We start from the raw sequence: 20,339 nt of genomic DNA, 5'->3' as shown, positions 1-20,339 counted from the left end.
TGTTTCAGGGACGATATCAGCATTATTAATAGTGCTTTTGGTTTTCTTCCAGAGCTTGAAGCTAATTGGGATGTTCTCCCTGACATAACATCTGCACTGATTCACCATAGTTGTCTTAACCCCCTTGGGAGACTTGGGTTCACCATCCGGATGCAATGAGGTGATCGTGGTACGCCCCTCCATCTTTTTCTTCGAGCCTCGTTTGCGTTTGGAGCTCTTCGATCCGAAGCCTGAAATTATATATATATATATATATATTACTACACGTTTGACATACATAAGTATCTCATATCCTGTGATTGAATTCCATATACCTCGGGGATGTCATCTTCCACATGCATTTCTTCCATAGTTTCGGCATCGCCATCACCGGTATCATTGAGATATTGGCTACCATCATCCTCATTTTGATCCTCTTGGAAACACCCTATGGCCTGGGTGCCTTCTTGGATCATTTCATGGAGGGCGTACTCGTCTTCGAAATCACATTGAAAGGGATCCATCTCGATCCCGATGCAAACATATGATGCGGAGATACGTGTGATACATGAAATTATATATGACGCGGAGTTCTTGTATGGAATTATATATGATGCGGAGTTCTTGTATGGAATTACATGAAATTAAAGCAACAAAGTATGATAAATTTACAATTTAAATTTACAAGCTGAATACATCATGAATTGACACACAATCCAACAATAACAAAATTTACATAATATATGAAAATTATGTAAACTCAAATATAAGTTAAATACATCATAATGCAACAATATGAAAATTATTAAACTCAGATATAAGTACATCATAATATATCCAACAATTTTAAACAATAAGTACATGATTCTACGATTTTCCATGATTCTCCAACAATTTTCCAATAATTTTCAACAATAAGGAAATGATTCTATGATTTTCCAATAATTTTCAAAAAATAAGGAAATGATTCTACGATTTCCCAACTATTTCCCAATAATTTTCCATGATCCTCCAACAATTTTCACCAATTTTCTATGATTTACAAATAAATTCCTACAATTTTCAACAATAATTACATGATTCTATGATTTTCTAACTATTTTCTATGATTTTCCATGATCCTCCAATAATTTTCAACAATTTTCTATGATTTACAAATAAATTTCTACAATTTTCAACAATAACTACATGATTCTACGATTTTCCAACTATTTTCTACGATTTTCCATGATCCTCCAACAATTTTCACCAATTTTCTATGATTTACAAATAATTGCCTACAATTTCCTATGATTTTCTATAATTTCTACCTATTTCAATATAATTAAAAAAACCACTGACGTCAGCACTAAGCAGTGCTGACGTCAGCCAGGGCTTACGTGAGCCCGAGCTTCTTGGCCGGCGGTGCTCGGCGCGCGGGTCCTGCAGTGGCGGGGTTCCTGCGGCGTCGCTCGAGGGGGGCTGGGCGGAAATGGTCGACCTCGGGGAGGCAACAGGCCAGCACGGCGGCGGTCGAGGTCGGGCGGCGCGCACGGTCGGCGTCCAGGGGGCCGGCGCGGTCGGCATCGACGTCCGGCGGTGGATGTCGGCGGCGGATGTCGGCGTTGAGGTCCGGCGCGGTCGGTGTCGAGGGACGGCGCGGGGATCATTGAGGGCCGACGCTGAGGTCGTTGAGGGGTGGCAACGGCGGGTTGGTGGTCGAGGGCCGCGCAGGACGGCGTGGCGGTTGACGAGGACGACCGAGACGACCACAGCGCGCGTCATCGGTCGAGGAGCGCGCGGGTGGGATGGCACGGCGGCCGTCTTGGACGGCGGCGGTGTCGCGGGACGGCGGTGACGGGCGGGACGACGGCGCCCGGCGACGACGACGAGACGCAGAGGGAGATCGCGAGGGGGACGAGAAATCGATCTAAGTCTGGGGTTATATACGGAGGGCAGTTTAGTACTGGGCTGTGCCTACGCCCGGTACTAAACTGTGTCCTGGGGCATTTAGTACCGGGCGCAATCAAGGCCCGGTACTAAATTGGTCACATTAGTACCAGGCCAAGGCTCTGCCCGGTACTAAACCGCTCCCACTGGCGGGAATTTTTCGTGGAGACAGGTTAGTACCGGGCCAAGGCCCTGCCCGGTACTAAAACACCAAAATTATTAATTTTCAGCAGTTATTTTATTTATGGATTATGCATTTCTGTCATGTAATAAATTGACAAAGGCTTTAAAAAATAGAAGGATATAATATTTTGAACATGCAAAAATTCTGTAGGGCACTTTGCATAATGAAAAATTATAGAATATAGGTATATGCGAAAAAATTGTTTTATTTTCCTTTTAATTGTTTTTGGTATGTAACATATTTAAAAAAATCATGGAAATGCTAATATATGTTATTTAGATCAAGAAAAATGGTAATAGTGGAGTAGACATTGAAGGGGATCATGTTGAAGATGCAAACACAGAACGAGTAATTAATACATAGGTAAACAATACTAATTTATATTATTTATGATCACAAAATAAAAAAAAATATTACAAAAATCACTTCATCAAATGAACAATAAAGTAAAACATAATGGATACACAATACTATGACTCAACATTATTTAATGGAACATTTACAATTTTCTTTTTGACGAACGTCCCTTGGTCGTGGTCGCGGCGTAAATAAGGAGCGTTCTCTTTGGCTAATAAGTTGCTTGGGTCAACATCAACCGAGAACGGAGGACGGTCATCAAACTGATCAAAGTCTTCTGACTTGTCCGAAATATCCTCAACTCCAATGATTTTTCGTTTCTCTGGCAGAACTATGTGGCGTTTTGGCTCGTCGTCGGACTTGACTAAATTTTTCCTAGGCTTGCTTGACATGTCCTTCACGTAGAACACCTGTGCGACATCCTTGGCTAGGACGAATGGTTCGTCTTTATATCCAATCTTTTTGAAGTCCACAATTGTCATCCCATACCGGTCTATCGTTATGCCGCCTCCAGCTTGGTTCAACCATTGGCACTGAAACAAAAGAATCATCAAAGGCCCATATTCTAGTTCCCATATCTCCTCTTTGACTTCGAAGTAGCTGTCCTTATTTCCATCATTGCCTATTGCGTCCATACGCACACCACTATTTTGGTTGGTGCACTTTTCGTCTTGGGCTCTTGTGTAAAATATATACCCATTAATCTCGTACCCTTGGTACTGCATAATTGTCATTGATGGGCCCCTTGCCAGCCATTGAAGTTGCTCTGCAATTGTGCCGTCACCCATCAATTTTGCTCTAAGCCAAACAATAAAGTTATCTATGTGATGCCTTGTAATCTAGGCCTCATGCTTCCCTGGGTTTTCAGACCTTACAATATTCATGTGCTCATCCATATATGAAGCCACGAGGGATGAATTTTGTAGAACTGTGAAGTTTGCTTTGCGGATTTCACTCTTTGGGATGTGCATATTAGATTTCTTCCCTAGTATGCCCTTTCCCTTTAGTCTCAGCTCATGGCATGACATGGGGACCCCTATTGGATCAAGATCATCAATAAAGTCAACACAAAACTCAATGACCTCATATGTCCCATAGCCCTTGGCGATACATCCTTCTGGTCGAGAACTATTGCGAACATACTTCTTAAGAACTGACATGTATCTCTCAAAAGGGAATATGTTGTGTAGGAATACAGGTTCCGGAATATTTATCTCTTTGACAATATGAACCAAGAGATGTGTCATAATATTAAAGAACGAAGGTGGAAACACCATCTCAAAGCTGACAAGGCATTGCACAACGTCATTCTGTAGTTGTATGAGCTTCTCCGGATCGATTGCCTTCTATGAAATTTCTTTGAGGAAAGCACATAACTTCACGATTGCCAATCTAAAATTCTCCGATAGAATACCCCTCAACACAACTGGAAGCAATTGTGTCATCAGGACGTGACAGTCATGAGACTTTAAATTTGTGAACTTTTTTTTCTTCATGTTTAATCTTCCTTGTATATTTGACAAGTACCCGGACGGTACCTTTATACTGTTCAAGCAATCAAACATGCTTTGCTTATCCTCTTTACTGAGAGTGTAGCTAGCAGGGCGTAAGTAGTGTTGTCCCTTCTCTCTCTTCTCAGGTTGAAGATCTTCTCGTTGTTTCATTTCTTTCAGGTAGCATCTTGCTTCGAGTGTATCATTTCCCTGACCATAAATACCAAAGAAATCTAGTACATTCAAGCAAAGATTCTTTGTCAGGTGCATGACGTCAATTGCGTTGCGGACCTCCAAGGCTTCCCAATAAGAAAACTCCCACAATATAGACTTCTTCTTCCACATCGGTGCATGGCCGTTTTCATCATTCGGAACTGGTTGGCTGCCGCGACCCTTTCCGAACACTACATGAACATCCTTTATCATCGAGAAAACACGCTTTCCGTCACGGAACATAGGCTTAGCACGAGTTTCCGGTTCCCCTTTGAAATGTTTCCCTTTTCTTCTCAAGGGGTGTTTGAGGGACAGAAATCGACGATGGCCCATATAGACAACCTTCCGAGAATTTTTCAGATACAAGCTGTCGGTTTCATCTAAGCAATGGGTGCAGGCCTGATATCCCTTGTTCGACTGCCCGAACAGGTTGCTAAGTGCAGGCCAATCGTTGATGGTTACGAAAAGCAATGCTCGGAGGTCGAAATTCTCTTGTTTGTACTCGCCCCACACACGTACACCTTCTGGCTTCCATAACAATAAAAGCTCATCAACCAATGGTCAAGGTGCACACCAGTATCGTTGCTAGGTTGTTTGGGCTTGGATAAGTGCTGGCATCAATATATACTTCCTCCTCATGCATATCCAAGAAGGAAGGTTAAACATACAAAGGGTCACAGGCCATGTACTGTTATTGCTCCCCCACTCACCGAATGGATTCATTCCATCTGTACTTAAACCAAACCTTATGTTCCTTGGGTCGCTGTCAAAATCTGGGAATTGTCTATCCACATTTCTCCACTGAGACCCATCTGTAGGGTGTCTCATCAGCTGATCTTGCTTACGCTCTTCTTTGTGCCACCGCATCAACTTAGCGTTTGTTTTGTTTCTGAACAAGCGCTTCAAGCGTGGTATTATCAGGAAATACCACGTCACCTTAGCCGGTAACTTTTTTCCTTGCGGGCTTAACGTCGACATCACCAGGATCATTATGCCTGATCTTATACTGCTTTGCGTCACAGACAGGACATGCATTCAGTTCCTCGTATTCACCATGATAAAGGATACAATCATTAGGACATGCGTGAATCTTCTGTACGTCCAACCCAAGAGGGCAAACAACCTTTTTGGCTTCGTAAGTTGTCGGGGGCAGTTCGTTCCCCTCTGGAAGCATCTTCTTTATAAGTCCTAGTAGCTCCTCAAATCTCTTATCTGAAACACCATTGGCTGCCTTCCACTGCAGCATTTCCAGTGTGGTGCCCAATTTTTTTAACCCCTGCTTGCAATCTGGATACACCATTTTCTTGTGTTCCTCCAACATCTTTTCAAACTTCTTTGACTCCTTCAAAGTTTCCGCGTCTTTGTGTGAATCGACTAAAACCTGACCTAGTTCGTCAGGTGGTTGTTGTTCTTCTGCAGCCTTTGCTTCTGCCTCATGCATTGGTTCATCTTCAAAGACACCTGCTTCATACAAGTGAGCCCAGTCTGGGATGTTATCATCATTATTATCTTCTTCATTGTCTTCCATCGGAACTCCAGGTTCACCTTGCTTGGTGTAAAGAGTATAGTTATCCATGGAACCCTTCTCAAAAAGGTGGACATGTAGAGTATGTCTTTTTGAGAACTCCTTTTGATTTCTGCAAATGCGGCATGGACACAACATGAAACCTTTCGACAACTTGTGGGTCTCAGCAGCATCGAGGAAAGTTTTAAGACTGTTAATCCACGCCATTGTGCACCGCTGGCCGTACATCCATTGTCGATCCATCTACAAATAATATATTCTCGTTGGATAAGCAATTTCATTCAGTGGAAAAGAACTTGACAATTTTGTAATAACAAATATTTTTATTACATCCAACACAATTTATTCAACAACACATACATCGATTGCATTCGAAAACTAACACAAACATCCCAAAAACAAACATGCAACTTAAAAATTCGCACAACAACACAAAGGTTTTAAACCGTCCTTGCGTGGGAACACAGAATGCTCTGACGGATTTCTAGCTGGCCTAGAAGAAGATGGCGGGGCTGGAACCTCCGGGTTTGGTGGTGATGAACTATAATGCCGCAACAAATCCTCAAGATCAAACGGAGATTCCTCGCCCCTTGCCACACTTTCTCTATATTCTTTTTCCAAATAACGGAGCGCTACCCTATGAAAAACGCTAGGTTTCTTGCACCGATGACCTACTTGAGTTGTGCCCTTCTCTCCAGAAGGACAACGATCACCCCACCGGTGCCACTCCCTCCAGCTGCTGAAGCCATATTTTACCGGAAAACACTATTATTTTTCACAACATTATAAATTCTTACAATTACAATAAAAACTGAATAAATTAATTAAAATAAATCACATTAATTTGCAAATTGATTGAAAAAACTCTTACTATTACAATGCAAATATTAATTACTATTACAATTACAATGATCAGATCAATTTCTCTTACAAATAACAATGAAAATATATAAAAAAGATGAAGAATTACTCTCACAATTACAATTAAAATATGTACATCATTATATCCTCATATTCGAGTTGCACAGGTACTTACCATGAAGTCTGAAATGTAATCAAATTAGAGTTCCTATTGAGGCATTAGTCATCATTGTATGCCGTGCTATGTCACAGCTCTGTCTAAGCCCTTATTCTTCGTCGGTCCTGACCTCACCCTATCTACATAATGAAGGGTCTAGAAAGAGCTGTGACAGAGGAGGCACAATGTGACTAATGCCCCAATAGCAACACTAATTCGTTTACATTTCACACTTGCTGGTAAGTGTATGTGAACTACAATGCAAAATCACATTAATTCTCAATCAAAAAAACCTGAATAAATTAATTGAAATAAATATCTAATTAATTGAAATAAATCTCTATATCTCCTAATTATTTTGACACCCTTCAGTTTCAGGCGACCACTCTTTTCAATATCCAGAAACATCTAGTAGAAAAAAAAACTTTATTTCGGAAAATGTAAATGTCGGTAACCACGACCTTGCGGTGATGGCACTGCCTTTTGGAGGACACGGTGCGGTACAAGGATGTCACCAATAGTCTAGTCGCAACACCAACATTTTCAGTTAATAGGAACACAGCACTTTGCATAAGCAGCATGCTCATTGATATGCTCTCAGTGCAACAACGGCCACGCTGACTGTGCCAAATGCTATGTTCGGATTAATCGCAAATGCTGGTGTTGCGACCAATCTATTGGCAACGTCCTTATAGCGCATCGTGTATTCCCGAAATATAGTGCCATCACCGTGTTGAATGGAGATTAACGACGTATACTTATTTAGAAATAAAAAGTTTTTAAGCTTCTAGATGGTTTCAATGTGAGCTTAAATAAATACATCACTAGAGTGTCAAAATAATCCTTTCATAATAAAAAAATTCTATTATACTTCTTTCAATAATTCATTATAAAAAATTAATTATCCACATTATGGTCATATCTACTACAATCACATGAAGTGTTTACACTCATTCTAAAAATTTCTACTATCCACGTGCTCATCTGAATCTAAAAATAAAAAATATACTACGGTCATTTCTAATATATAGAAAATGATTGAAAAATATGTCTATGAATTATCCACATTCAACCTAGCCAATAAACATACTCCTTCATTCAAGTCATCGGATCAATATATCTCTAATCATTGCATAATTCAAAGAAAACATGCTCATCCTCACTACTTCCAAAAGTCACAAATTTCTCTAACTATGGAGCATAAAACGAAGCATAAAGACTATCAATGAAGAGAGGATGAAGTTGCAAACCTTTGGCGCACTTGGATGAGTGCAAATCACACAAAAAATGGATCAAATGGCCGCACCACTCTAATATGGGAGAAGAACCAAGCTCGAGCTAGCTCTCGAGAGAAATGGCTGGCTCGGGCTCGGGGAGGAAGAAGGCGTCAATTTATAGTGGGCGCATTAGTATCGGTTAGTGGCTCTAGCCGGTACTAAAGCGCACTAGTCTGTAACGACTGGAGCCACCAGCCAGTATTAAATTCCCTGGGGGCCATTTAGTACTGGCTGGTGGCTCCAGCCGGTACTAAATGGTCGCTAGCCGTTGGGGGCCGGTGTCGGTAGTGCACTTTAGTGACGGCTGGTGCCTCCAGCCGGTACTAAACGGCTCCCAGGGGCACTGTAGGTTAGACCCGGTACTAAATTGGCATGTTAGTACTGGCCGAAACCGTGACCGGTACTAACGTCCACGGACGAATATGCAGTTTTCTAATAGTGAAATTGTGTAACCCTAGCAGGAATCTCTTCATGCTTTGTGATCAAAAGCAAGTACACGCCCATGTTCATATGCTAGGCGAGAGCTCGGCTGGCGGCACGTGGGGGGCGGCGCTCGGTGCTCGAGTATAGCAGCTCCGCCTTTGTTGCAACTGAGAAAGATTACAACTGTAGATCAAAACACCGAGTGATGGTGGGAAAAATTTTCTTTTCTTGGCCCTATGAAGAAGCTTTGTATACTCCAGTGTGAAAATGTCTTCACACTGGAGTTCGCCGTTTTACTCCTGTGTGAGCGAGTTGTGGGGTGGGGTCTCCTGTAGATCAAAGTCGAGGTTGGTAATAATACACGCAGCGGGAGACCGAACAATCATGGAGCATCTGCGTGCTACTAACAGGGTACGCATCTGCGTGTTTCAGATTCTGATCGACAACAAGCAGCACTACAAGGTGTTCGGCAAACCGGTGGACCTGACGTCGCTCATCAGGATCCAGGTCGAGGACGGCAAGGTGGTCAGGCACGAGGACTGGTACGCTTGGTCTCCGGCTCTGTGCTGCTAGCATGGATCGACCGGATAATAGTCTGTTGATCAAACTGATGCGTTGTTCCTTGATTGTGGATTTTTTTTTTTTGCAGGTGGAACAAGAAGTCTCTGAAGAACCGGAGGACGGTGGGGTTGCCGCTGGCGGGGAGCCATGCTGCTCACCCACGCCCTCATGGGATTCGGCAAGGACCCACCAACCACCACCACCCCCTCCTGATTTGCTTACTGCTACTGCTACATCAATAATCGAATAACCTGCTACTGAGCTGTCCAGTAGCGCCTTTTTTTTCTTTTTTTTTTCTTTTGCCCCAGTATATTACTATGTTGCATTTCATGGATCACATTTTGCTAGTCTCAAGCTACTGTATGTAGAATGCCGTACCTATATACATACTAGTTAATGTAAGCAAGGAGCCAAGGACCGAACCAAACAAGGGAACGAAGCAGATGTGTTGTTTTGCTTATAAAGGCAAAATAGGTGTTTTGGTCTTTCCGCTTTACTCGAGAGTTAATTTCAACTTTAAGTTGGCCAATCCAACATTTATTTTTCGTCAAATTCATCCTTATGCTGGTGTAGCGCTCATATACTAGCCAGCATAAGATTAATGCGAAAATTCATTATTCTGTCTTATTAGCTCCTTCTCTCCCTCCTCAATTTCTTCCATCTTAGAGCTATTCCAAGAATTTTTTTATTAGAAAAACTCCAAGGGAAACCCCTAAAGCAAAAAGGTCCGGCACCTAGTATTCGAACCCTGGGTGGGAGCACTCCGGCCAGTGGCCTTTTCTACTCCAAGAAATTAGATAAACTTTCTAGTAAAATGACTAGGTAAAACACTAGATAAACATATAAAAAACTAGCCAAAGAAGTGAAGAACCAACAACCTAGCTAAATCCCACTCTTCATATACCGTCCGTTCTGTGGACCTGGCTGTCAGTGTCCCATCCATCCTCATGCGCCTCTCATATGCTTCTGTGCTCACCGCCGATCGCTTCCATGCCGAGCGAGCCGCCACTGGGGTCCGCGCCAAAGTTGCCGGCCCGCCCGCCTCCAGCGCCGCGGCCCGCCTCCGCCCCGAGCTCGCTGCTGCAAGGGTCTGTGCCGAGCTTGCCGCCGCCCGCCTCCTGTGCCGAGCACGCCACCGCCGGGGTCTGCACCAAGCTCGCCGTTGCATAGCATTGATTTTCTCTAGATTAGCCTCGATTCCTCGGTTGCTGACGATGAATCCGAGTAGTTTTCCAGAAGGTACGCCAATGACACACTTGATTGGGTTGAGTTTCCGACGGAATTTTCGGAGGCTGTTGAAGGTTTCTTCCAGGTCAGTAATGAATTGATCATGGGTCTTGGTCTTGACCACGACATCATCAACATAGGCTTCAACATTGCGGTGTAGCTGATTGGCGAAACACAGCTGTATCGCACGCTGGTAAGTGGCGCCAGCGTTCTTCAACCCAAAGGACATGGTCTTGTAGGCGTATGCCCCGTAAGGGTGATGAATGCCGTCTTGATTTGCTCTTCTTATTTCAAGGCGATCTAATGATAGCCTGAATAGCAGTCGAGGAAGGATAACAGAACGCATCCCGCCATGGAGTCGATTACTTGATCGATGCGGGGTAGCCCGAAAGGATCTTTTGGGCAATGCTTGTTTAAGTCGGTGTAGTCGACGCACATCCTCCACTCGTTATTGTTGTTCTTCTGGACGAGAACAGGGTTGGCCAACCATTCGGGATGGTAGACCTCTTTTACGAACCCTGCTGCGAGTAGTTTCGTCAGCTCCTTCTTGATTGCTTCTCGCTTGTCCGGGGAGAAACGCCGTAGTCGTTGCTTCTTTGGTGTGGCTTTGGGGTCGACTTTCAGGGCATGCTCGATCAACTCCATGGGCACCCCTGGCATATCCGCTGGTTTTCACGCGAATACGTCTCGGTTAGCCCTAAGGAAGTTGATGAGCTCGAGTTTCTATTTGTGAGCTAAACCAGCACCGATGATGGCAGTTTTGGAGTCGTCTCCCTCTTGTAGCTGAATAGTTTTGGTGCCCACGTCACCGGTTGGCTTAACCGACGACTGGCTTGGCTTCTTGGATGGCATTGAGTCCTTGTTGAGTGAGAGTTCCTTAGCGGCAGCAAGTATTTCGCTGACAGAACTAGGAACTCGAATTGTGGCAGCATGATCTATTGCTTCTTTGTCGTACTCAAAGGACTTGAGGAGGTCTCCTCGAAGGGAAAGTACTCCTGTGTTGCCTGGCATCTTGAGGAGTAGGTACACATAGTGTGGCACTGCCATAAACTTAGCCAGTGCAGGTCTTCCTAGTATAGCGTGGTAGGAAGATTCGAAGTCAGCTACTTCGAACTTGATGTACTCCGTCCGGAAGTTTTGTTCTGTACCGAATGTGAACGGAAGGGTGACCGAGCCGATCGGTGTAGAAGAATTTCCGGGAACGATGCCGTAGAACGGGGCCTTGCTTGGAGTCAGTAGGCTCATGTAGTTGAGACCCATCTTGGCCAATGTACTCGCAAAGATCAAGTTGAGCCCGCTTCCATCGTCAATGAGTACTCGAGTGAGCTTGGACCCTTGGACAACTGGATCGAGTACTAGCGGGAACTTTCCAGGTTCAGAGAAGCTGGTCCATTGGTCCTCCCTGGAGAAGGTGATGAGGACCTCGCTGTATTTTAGTGGCCTCTGAATTGCTGGCTCAACTGAAAGGATTTCTCTAAGTAGAAGCTTCTAGGCTCACTTGAAGAAGCTGGGATCTGCTCCAAATATGACGTTGACGATGTTTTGAGGCTGTTGGAACCCGTCAGAGTCTTTCTTGTCGTCCTCATCATCCTTGTTCTACTTTTTCTTAGGAGCATCTGGCGGTGCTGACTAGAAGGATTTGCGTAGGATTGTGCAATCCCACATCGAGTGGTTGCTCTTGGGGTGTATTGGGCACCTCTTGTTGTGAAGGATCTTGTTGAATTGATCCTACGACTTTTCATTCTTCTTACCACGTAGGGTACGATCCATAGTACCGACAGTATCGTCAGGCTTGCGCTTGCGCGCCGGATCCCGCTAGTTGCTTGGCCCTCCACAGTCGTTATGACGCTTTCCATTGTTGTCGTTGTTACGGCGTGGGAAGCGGCTTTGCTCTTGCTCATCTTCGTCTGCCCAACGCTGCATCATGTCGTGTAGCTCTACTACCGTTTTGGGGCGGTTACGCCCGAAATCACGATATAGAGACTGGACAGTAATGCCGCTCTGGAAGTATTTGATGGCATCGGCGGCGGCGACGTTGGGGATGGTGGCTCTTGTGTCGAAGAAGCACTTGACGTAGGATCTGATCGATTCACCTTGCTCCTGCTTGCACATTGACAAGGCGTGTTGAGTAGCTACTCGATGTAGAGACCCTTAGAAGTTGTCGATGAAGGCCTTCTTCAGATCATCCCATGAGTGTATGGACTCGCGCGCCAAGCTCTCGAGCCATGTGAGGGGTGCGGGCTCCAGGGCCATCGAGAAGTAGAGGACCTTGGTGTTGGTGTCTCCTCCTACAACACTAATAGCGGTCGAGTATAAACGTAACCATTGAGCAGGGTCTTGCTTACCGTCGTACTTCTGGATGTTCGTTGGCTTGAAATCCTTCGGGTACTCAACGTTGTCGAAGACTCTGCGGAGAGCTTGGAAGCGATCGGAATTGTCTGCAAGCTGCGATTTGCTTCTTGCGTTGATGATGTCCCGTGCGTCCACTATGGAATCGGCTACTTCCTATTGTGCCCACAGTTGTTGTTGCGACTTGGTTGAGGTCCAGGAGCTTGGTTTGCCGGTGGTATCTTTGATTTTGTTGCTCCAGCTGTTGTTGTTGGTGATGGCCTCCGGGAGTACGGCTTGCTTGAGGAATAACTGTTGTAGTGGCCCTCGACCGGGTGCCATGAAGCGAAGACAACGGGTTTTGTCTCCCGAGTTGTTCAATAGCATTTTTGGCAAGGTGTATGACACGTTCCATCTCCGGATTTTGAGGCATCTGCATGAGCCGCAGGGTTGCTTCCGTCATCGCGGCGATTGGGGTGGTGAAGATTGGATCCGCAACGTTGTTTGAATTCGTTGTTAAGGTTACGCGGGGGAAGGCGAGCGCGCTCAGCAGCTCGAGCCCTGCGTTCTCCTTTATGTTGATTTCTTGCCCTGCAAGCTGTGCGAGTAGCTTCATCCTCATCTTGTGGAGCATCTTGGGTCAGATTGTCTTCTAAAATCTGATCCAAAGCTTCGTTAGGATTGTGCTAACTAGGAGCATCTCCGGCTTGTTGGTTGATCACAGAAACCAGACGTTCGGGGGAGAAGCTTTCTAGATCTGATTCATAATCAGCTAGGACAATTTCCCCGGAACCTGTTTCCCTCTCGGTTGCAAGGGGAGTGCCGTGTTGAAACGGGAGATCATCGATGCTGGCAACTTCTCGAAGGTTATCGAGTAGTTCTGTGAGAGTATGACTTTGGCAGGACTTGAGTTGGATTTTGGCCAGCACATTGGTGATGAAATCCAGGCCGTCTTGAGATAACTCGACTAGATCTGGATATACATCGAAAACGGGTGCCTCCCGGCTAGCGGTAACTGAGTGGTTCTCGACGTAGAGGAGATGATCCAAGCTATTTTCATAGATGGATCTGATCATCTGTTTATAAGTAGATGATGCATTGCGCAGCCCATGGACGGGTTGAGCAAGAGGAGTCTCAATCCGAGTAGAATTCAGTTTGAGATCAATCTAAGTCCGAGTAGAACCCGAGTTGTCCTTGAGTTTCCTCTCGATCTCCTTGGTGAGGTCGGGAAGCAGCATGACACCGTGATCGTCAGATCCGGTGAGCTTGTTGGAGCTTTCCGACGTGGCTGCCTTCAGCGTGTGTGGATGAATTAGGTGGCTGATAAAGCCGCCCGAACCGTTAGCGACGCAGACCCACGAGCCGAGACCCCTACCTGCCGCGCTAGCTATCGGTGTTTACCGCCAAACCTGCTCAGGGATACCCTTAGCAGTATGGTTTGTAGGTAGGGATCGGCTGCTCTAGAACTCGATGGTGCAAGGAACACAAAGATTTAGACAGGTTCGGGCCGCGAGTTGCGTAATACCCTACGTCCTGTGTGGTGGTTTGTATTGCCTTAGATGTTGATCTCCTTTGAGGGGGTCCCTGCCCGCCCTTATATATCCGGAGGGACAGAGTTACATGGAAAGTCCTAGCTGAGTACAGTTGGAATCCTACTACAACACAGTCGGGTAGTTTCCTTTGTACTGCAGCTAGTTCTACACCTATTCGGGTAGTTACAAGAGAAGAAAGGTACATCCATGAGCTATCCCTTACTCTAGAATATTCTATGCCTATAAGCAGTCCCGCTGCCCCGGGTCTGACAGATACACCCAACGGGTGCGCCCAGGGGCGCATCTCATTCCGGATCAAGGACTAGAAATGGTGTTTCATGAGCACAAAAAGGCTTCACAAGCAGCATCAAGATTTAACTCAGCCCTTCGGTGCTCGGGGGCTTGACGGAGGTAGACCCAGGTATCTCACTGCCGAGTAGGGTCCCTGATTCCAAGAGACTACCCTGCTCAGACTACCCGGCGGACAGACACTCGGCTGAGACGACAGAAGGGTCCTCTGCGGATCAGGATGAAGGCTGGAACAAGACACCCGGATTCTTAGGGATCTTAATTGGCTAGCTTCCTTGCAAACAACTCGAGTACATCTTATCCCTTACTTGTAATCCAAGGCTCCTAGATTATATAAAGGGATCGTGGGGATACCTATAGAGGAGGACAGATGACAATATTGTACTCTACACCAGCCACGACGGCCCCGGCCTCGGCGGCTCCTCATACCGAACGCAAGGCAATACAGATCCACCCCCAACACGATGTAGGTTATTACGCACATTGCGGTCCGAACCTGTCTAAATTGTTGTCTTGTGTTACCATCAAGTTCTTGGTTTTGCGATCTCCCTCACCTAAACTCTACCGCAGGGCATACCCCTAGTGGATTTGTCGGATAAGCAATCCGACACCACCCAACTGGACATAGGGCATTCAAGCCCGAACCAGTATAAATCTCGAGTCATTGTACGCTAGGCCACATCCGATCATAGCGCGCGACACACGCTAGCGAGTAGTTTAGTAGTCGACCATTTCCGGAACCGATACTGATATTAGTTTAGTAAGAAGTAATCCTAGCAATGAATACAACAAGAAAAAGGTATATTTTGGAACAATTCTGCGAATTAAGATCAGAGGAAACAATTAAAAAAACATGGACCACGTAAAATCTAAAAAACTAAAATATTATAAAAATTAAATAGTAACAAAAGTAATCTAAGAGAAAAAAAAGTTCAGCTGAAGAATAGTAAAAGGAACAGGGAAAACATTATTCAGCCCTTAGGCAAAAACACTTCCACACATCCCATCAAAACAAACCTAGTTTGTTTTTCCTGAAACAATGAAAACAACCTACTAAAACTAAAAGAAACAAGAAAGAAAAAAAAGTGCCCACTAACTAACTAATAATAAAGGCCCAGCAACACCAGGAACTAATGAATTCTATCATTCTAGAAAATGTTGAAAACTACAATCATTGCTCCGACCGAGACTTGAGAACTCACTTGATCGAATCTGGCCATCGTATGATCTGCGCAGCTGTTGGAGGCTTTCGGCGTGAAAAGAAATTGTCTCAGTTTACTGCCAACAACAGCAATATCCGATGCCAAGCAAGATGGACTTGGTACTCTGTTGGCTCCTCGGCAAGATGAGCTAGCACAGGTTGACAAGTTTCACTTGGGGCAACAAGGCGCCACCCTGGCCGGGTACAGCTCTTCGCTGGCTGCTGGTCCGGGAACGGATCTAAAGCCGGCCGTTCACATGGTCACATCTGCTGCCGAGGGAATACCGCTTTCACGTTCCCCAATAGGTCCCTAAATAACTGTCGCTTTTGCTTCCCGAGAAATAATTTTGATTAATTTTATATAAAAAATATTAATATTTATGATACATAATTAGTATCATTAGATAAATATTTTAATCTAGTTTTTTAATAAATTTATTTGAAGATATAAATGTTACATATATTTTTTTATAAATTAAGTCAAATTTATGACACGTATATCGAAAACGACAAATAAAAAAAGTACGAAAGGAGTACATTTTATACCTCAACGTCGCCATCAGCATCTGGCCAGTCCCCAAAAACTCCAGGCGAAGCAGGTGGAGATTCTCTCCCCTCCCGTCCGTCGTGTATCTCTCCCTCTTATAATAATTGCATTTCTAGAGTTTAAAATTGTCACACAATTTTGACGGATCAACAAACACTACGTTTTATAGCCCAACGTCGCCATTAATCAGCATTCAGCAAGTACCCAAAAGCGCCAGGCGAAGCAGGAGGAGGAGCGGCAGCCGGAGCTCCGGAATGGGGGAAAGAGCAGCTGGGTCTCTCCCGGTGGCTAACGTGCAGGTGCTCGCGGAGGCTTGCAACGGCGGGGTCGATGACCAGCAGCAGGTGCCCGAGAGGTACCTCAGCAAGGATCCCAGCTCTGAGGAGGTCGTCACCGGCGGCGACGGTTCTTGCGCGATTCCGGTCATCGACCTCTGCAAGCTGCGGGACCCGCAGTCGTCGTCGGCGGAGTGCGCAAAGCTGGCGTCTGCCTGTCTGAACTGGGGATTCTTCCAGGTTGGTACACCGTCCATTTGCTTTGTCAGCTCAGCTTATAATATACTTGCTTCCAAAACCAAACCATGGAACGAATACGTGCAGCTCATCAACCATGGACTCCCAGAGGAAGTGACTGGAAACCTGATGAATGACGTGGTCGAGTTCTTCAAGCAGACGCTCCAAGACAAGAAGGAATGCTCACAGCAAGTCGGCAGCCTCGAAGGCTATGGCCAGGCCTTCGTCGTGTCTGACGACCAGAAGCTGGACTGGGCAGACATGCTCTACCTGCAGGTCCATCCAACCGAGTCCAGGGACCTGCGGTTCTGGCCTACTCGCCCTGCATCCTTCAGGTGATCTTCTTCCAACCAACCATGTCGTAAAAAATGAGTTCAAATTTTCTCCACGAGTTTAAAACTTTTGCATCCACTGTTTATTTATATCTTTCTGATCTCAATTTCAAATCTGATGAAATTCATCAGGCATTCCGCAGACGTGTACTCCTCGGAGGCCAGGCAGCTAGCGTATCGCCTGCTGGAGTTCATGGCCAGGGGCGCCGGCGCCGAGCCGGCGTCGCTGCGAGCCGTGTTCGAAGGGCAAACCCAGGGCATGAGGGTGAACTACTACCCGCCGTGCCGGCAGCAGGCTGACCGGGTGCTGGGCCTGACGGCGCACACCGACGCGTGTGGCCTGACGTTGTTGCTGCAGACGAACCACGACGTGCAGGGACTGCAGGTCAAGAAGGACGGCAAGTGGTTCGCCGTGAAGGCTCTCGAAGGCGCCTTCATCGTCAACGTTGGTGACGTCATTGAGGTAGGTGATGCTTACGTGGACTCGTGAGAAGTTTTATTTATAATTATCAACCCGTGTTTTTCTATGGGCTAATTAGAATTAATATAAAAAATAAAATTTATAGCTAATAATTATAATTATCTATCTCATGTCCTCTTTTATCTATTAAATATTCTAACACATACCTAAAATACATATTTATCATTATCTAGTTGCAATTGATTTCATTTTGCACCACACCTCCATATGTGTTTGATATATCAACTATTTATTTGTGAATTGATATTATTATCTTTTTCATCATACATGAATACATAGTGACACATATCGTGAATAAATTTTTATATAAAAATAATATAAATAATAAATTAATAATGATAGAAATAATAATTTAGAATTTATATTGGTGCACTTTAATATTTTATTATAATTATATTATTTAGATTCAGATTTAGGGGTTACTTTAACTTTTAATAATGATATAACTGAATAATGATATGCAAATTTAGGGGGTTATTTACATTATTTTTATAATAGCGTGAGTGGGTAATTTACATGAAGATTAGAGGTTACTTTAGTTTTTTTTTACAATTGTAGGGGTGGGTAATTTAGATACATATTTAGAGGTTACTTTATTCTATTTTTATAATTGCAGAGGTGGATAATTTATTAGGAAAGATAACGTATCCAATGACTATTATGCTTAGAGTTGTCAGATTGATGGCCAGATGTTTCTAATTTTTGTAAAAATTTCTATGATTTCTCTATTTTTTAAATATCCATATAGGATTCTAGGTGGATTCATGTAGAGATTTCAAAAAGAGCCTCCAATTAGTAATAGTAAGATGTCATAAGTTCCTGGCTACCAGAGAAAGCCTAGTTTAGGCCTATATTTCTATCACTACTACAATAAACATTTTCTGAGGCGGTCAAAAACCATTAACAGAGGTGGTCAACCCTAACCGCCTCTGAGTAAACGTCACAGTAAATGGGATATTTTCTGAGGCGGTTGCCTACCCGCCTCAGTTAATCGAATAGAAAAAACTAAAAAAAAGGAAGAGCCCGCCGAGCCCATCGGCCCCCGCCACCGCCGTCCGCGCAGCGCCGCCGCCGCAGCCCGCTGCCCCGCCGCAGATGTGCCGCCGCCTCGCGCCACCGCCGGATCCAGCTACGCCACCGGCGGATCCGGCCCCGCCGTGCCACGAGCTAGCGGCGTTGCTGGCCAAGGGCGTGGTCGACAAAACCACCACGGTGGTGGCGTTCCCGGGGGATGTGCTCATGTACTGCGGCGCTCGGTCCACGTGGAGTACGGCATGGACGGCGTGGGCGAGGAGGGCGCCGTGCTGGTGCAGCCCGACACCGACGGGCGCGGCCAGCTCGTTACCGGGATGCTGCCCAGGGACGAGATCGAGAGCCTCCGCGCCACGCTCGGGAGTGCGCTGCAGGCTGCCGCCTGAGCGCCCGTGCCGCGAGGGAAGAAGGGGAGGCGGCGGCGCTGTAGGGAGGGGAAGGGACGGGAGCCATGGGGGCGCAGGGGGGAGGAGCTGAGCGCCGCGTGGGAGTGGAGGGACGGAGGGAGAGAGAGAGTGGAGGGAGAAAAGGTTAGGGTTTTGATTCATTTATATACTTGTCTCAGCAACCGGGCTCAGATGGGCTTCTACCGGGCTCAGTCATTAACCGAGGCTAACCGAGGCGGGTCTTTTTAAGGCGTCCGCCTCCGAAAATAGGGGTATAAACCGCCTCGGTTAATAAGAAATGACCGTCTCGATTAATGCTGCTCATTAACAGAGGCGGTTATTTTTTATGCCCGCCTCAGAGGTGCTAATAAAAAGTCACAGTAAATCAGTTTTTGTAGTAGTGTATTGTCTCCTGCACTGAATTGCTGATGTTATCCTTCATTTCGCCGCAGATCATGAGCAATGGGAAATTCAAAAGTGTTGAGCACAGGGCCGTGATACACCCAACCAAAGAGCGAATTTCTATTGCACTGTTCCACCATCCTTGCCAGGATATGGTGGTTGGTCCTCTGCCAGAGTTCATGAAAGGCGATAAAGTGCGTTACAGATCAACCAATTACCAGGATTACTTGAAGCAGTACTTCACAGCAAAACTTGATGGGAGGGTGCACGTAGAGAGATTGAAGTTGGAGCAGTAGCTACCACTTCTACCGTACATCGTGAGGGATGGCAGTTCAAAAAATATCTTGTCCACGAATATGAGTACCGGAGAATAATTCTATCTTCGACTATACAGCATGAGTAGTGTTTATTCTCAAGCTTTATGTATGTATGCATCTATCCTGCATTCCTCCAGAAAATAAACATGAGTATTTGGATATTCTCGATCGGTCATGGCCCCTCGTATCTAGAACGAGGCTCCCCTAACTTCTGCTGAGGCCCCCCTAACTTTTGCTTGTGTTCGCTGACGTGTGGATCTAGGTCAAAACGTTAGTGACAATTGCAGAGGAAGAAAAACCAGAGCAACTGTTTCCCATATTTATAGGTATATTTATAGGGTGGTAAGATCTTACACCGAATACAAGTCGAGATTTCTACGAAATAATGTAGAAACCGGATCAAGAACTACAAAGTGGAGCATACAATTTTTCTAATTATTTTCTATTAGTACCAACAATGAAAACAAGACCATGCTTTGGTAGGTAGTCAGGTTTTCCCAAAACACTGGACGTGCGGTGTTCGGTTCAGATAAGAGCAAAGCATCCTTGTTCAAGGCGATGATCTTGTAGCTCTGGCCCGGCAAGGCGGTGGTGTAAATTTTTAATTAAAATATCGATATATGGTCCACGGATTGTCGCATCGAGTGTAACAAGATGTTGGAGAACGTTCAGATTGGGAAATTGGTGAGCTACAGTGATCAAGTTAAATGGATCTAGTGGATTTTGGAAATACTAACACCTATCTATTTTCCGAAAGACAAGATTGGACGTCAT

At 45.2% G+C, this 20,339-nt stretch overlaps 2 protein-coding genes and 1 pseudogene across 2 annotated transcripts; 2 read left to right on the top strand and 1 right to left on the bottom strand.

The window, feature by feature from the left end:
- The first annotated feature begins 1,450 nt into the window (after window positions 1-1,450).
- LOC120689068 lies at window positions 1,451-9,398 on the top strand (annotated as a pseudogene).
- A 1,511-nt stretch (window positions 9,399-10,909) lies between these two features.
- On the bottom strand, window positions 10,910-11,446 carry LOC120689067. Its single transcript, XM_039971411.1, has one exon. It carries the CDS (start codon window positions 11,444-11,446, stop codon window positions 10,910-10,912), a length of 537 nt encoding a protein of 178 aa, XP_039827345.1.
- Window positions 11,447-16,221: 4,775 nt separating this feature from the next.
- On the top strand, window positions 16,222-19,735 carry LOC120692856 (2-oxoglutarate-dependent dioxygenase 11-like). Its single transcript, XM_039976252.1, has 4 exons — window positions 16,222-16,618; window positions 16,703-16,950; window positions 17,080-17,410; window positions 19,299-19,735. Exons 1-4 carry the CDS (start codon window positions 16,358-16,360, stop codon window positions 19,542-19,544), a joined length of 1,086 nt encoding a protein of 361 aa, XP_039832186.1. The 5' UTR covers window positions 16,222-16,357; the 3' UTR covers window positions 19,545-19,735.
- The last annotated feature ends 604 nt before the right edge of the window (window positions 19,736-20,339 follow it).

Source organism: Panicum virgatum, chromosome 9N, assembly GCF_016808335.1.
Source record: "Panicum virgatum strain AP13 chromosome 9N, P.virgatum_v5, whole genome shotgun sequence".
NCBI lineage: Eukaryota > Viridiplantae > Streptophyta > Magnoliopsida > Poales > Poaceae > Panicum > Panicum virgatum.
The sequence above is the reverse complement of the archived record's forward strand: the minus strand, read 5'-3'. Positions and strand labels throughout refer to the sequence as shown.

Bases quoted from the DNA above. Each gene is read 5' to 3' on its own strand.
- LOC120689067 (XM_039971411.1), bottom strand. From the start codon at position 11,446: ATGGGTCTCAACTACATGAGCCTACTGACTCCAAGCAAGGCCCCGTTC.
- LOC120692856 (XM_039976252.1), top strand. From the start codon at position 16,358: ATGGGGGAAAGAGCAGCTGGGTCTCTCCCGGTGGCTAACGTGCAGGTG. The intron at 16,619-16,702 runs GTTGGTACACCG...GAATACGTGCAG, and splicing joins TGAACTGGGGATTCTTCCAG to CTCATCAACCATGGACTCCC. The intron at 17,411-19,298 runs GTAGGTGATGCT...ATTTCGCCGCAG, and splicing joins ACGTTGGTGACGTCATTGAG to ATCATGAGCAATGGGAAATT.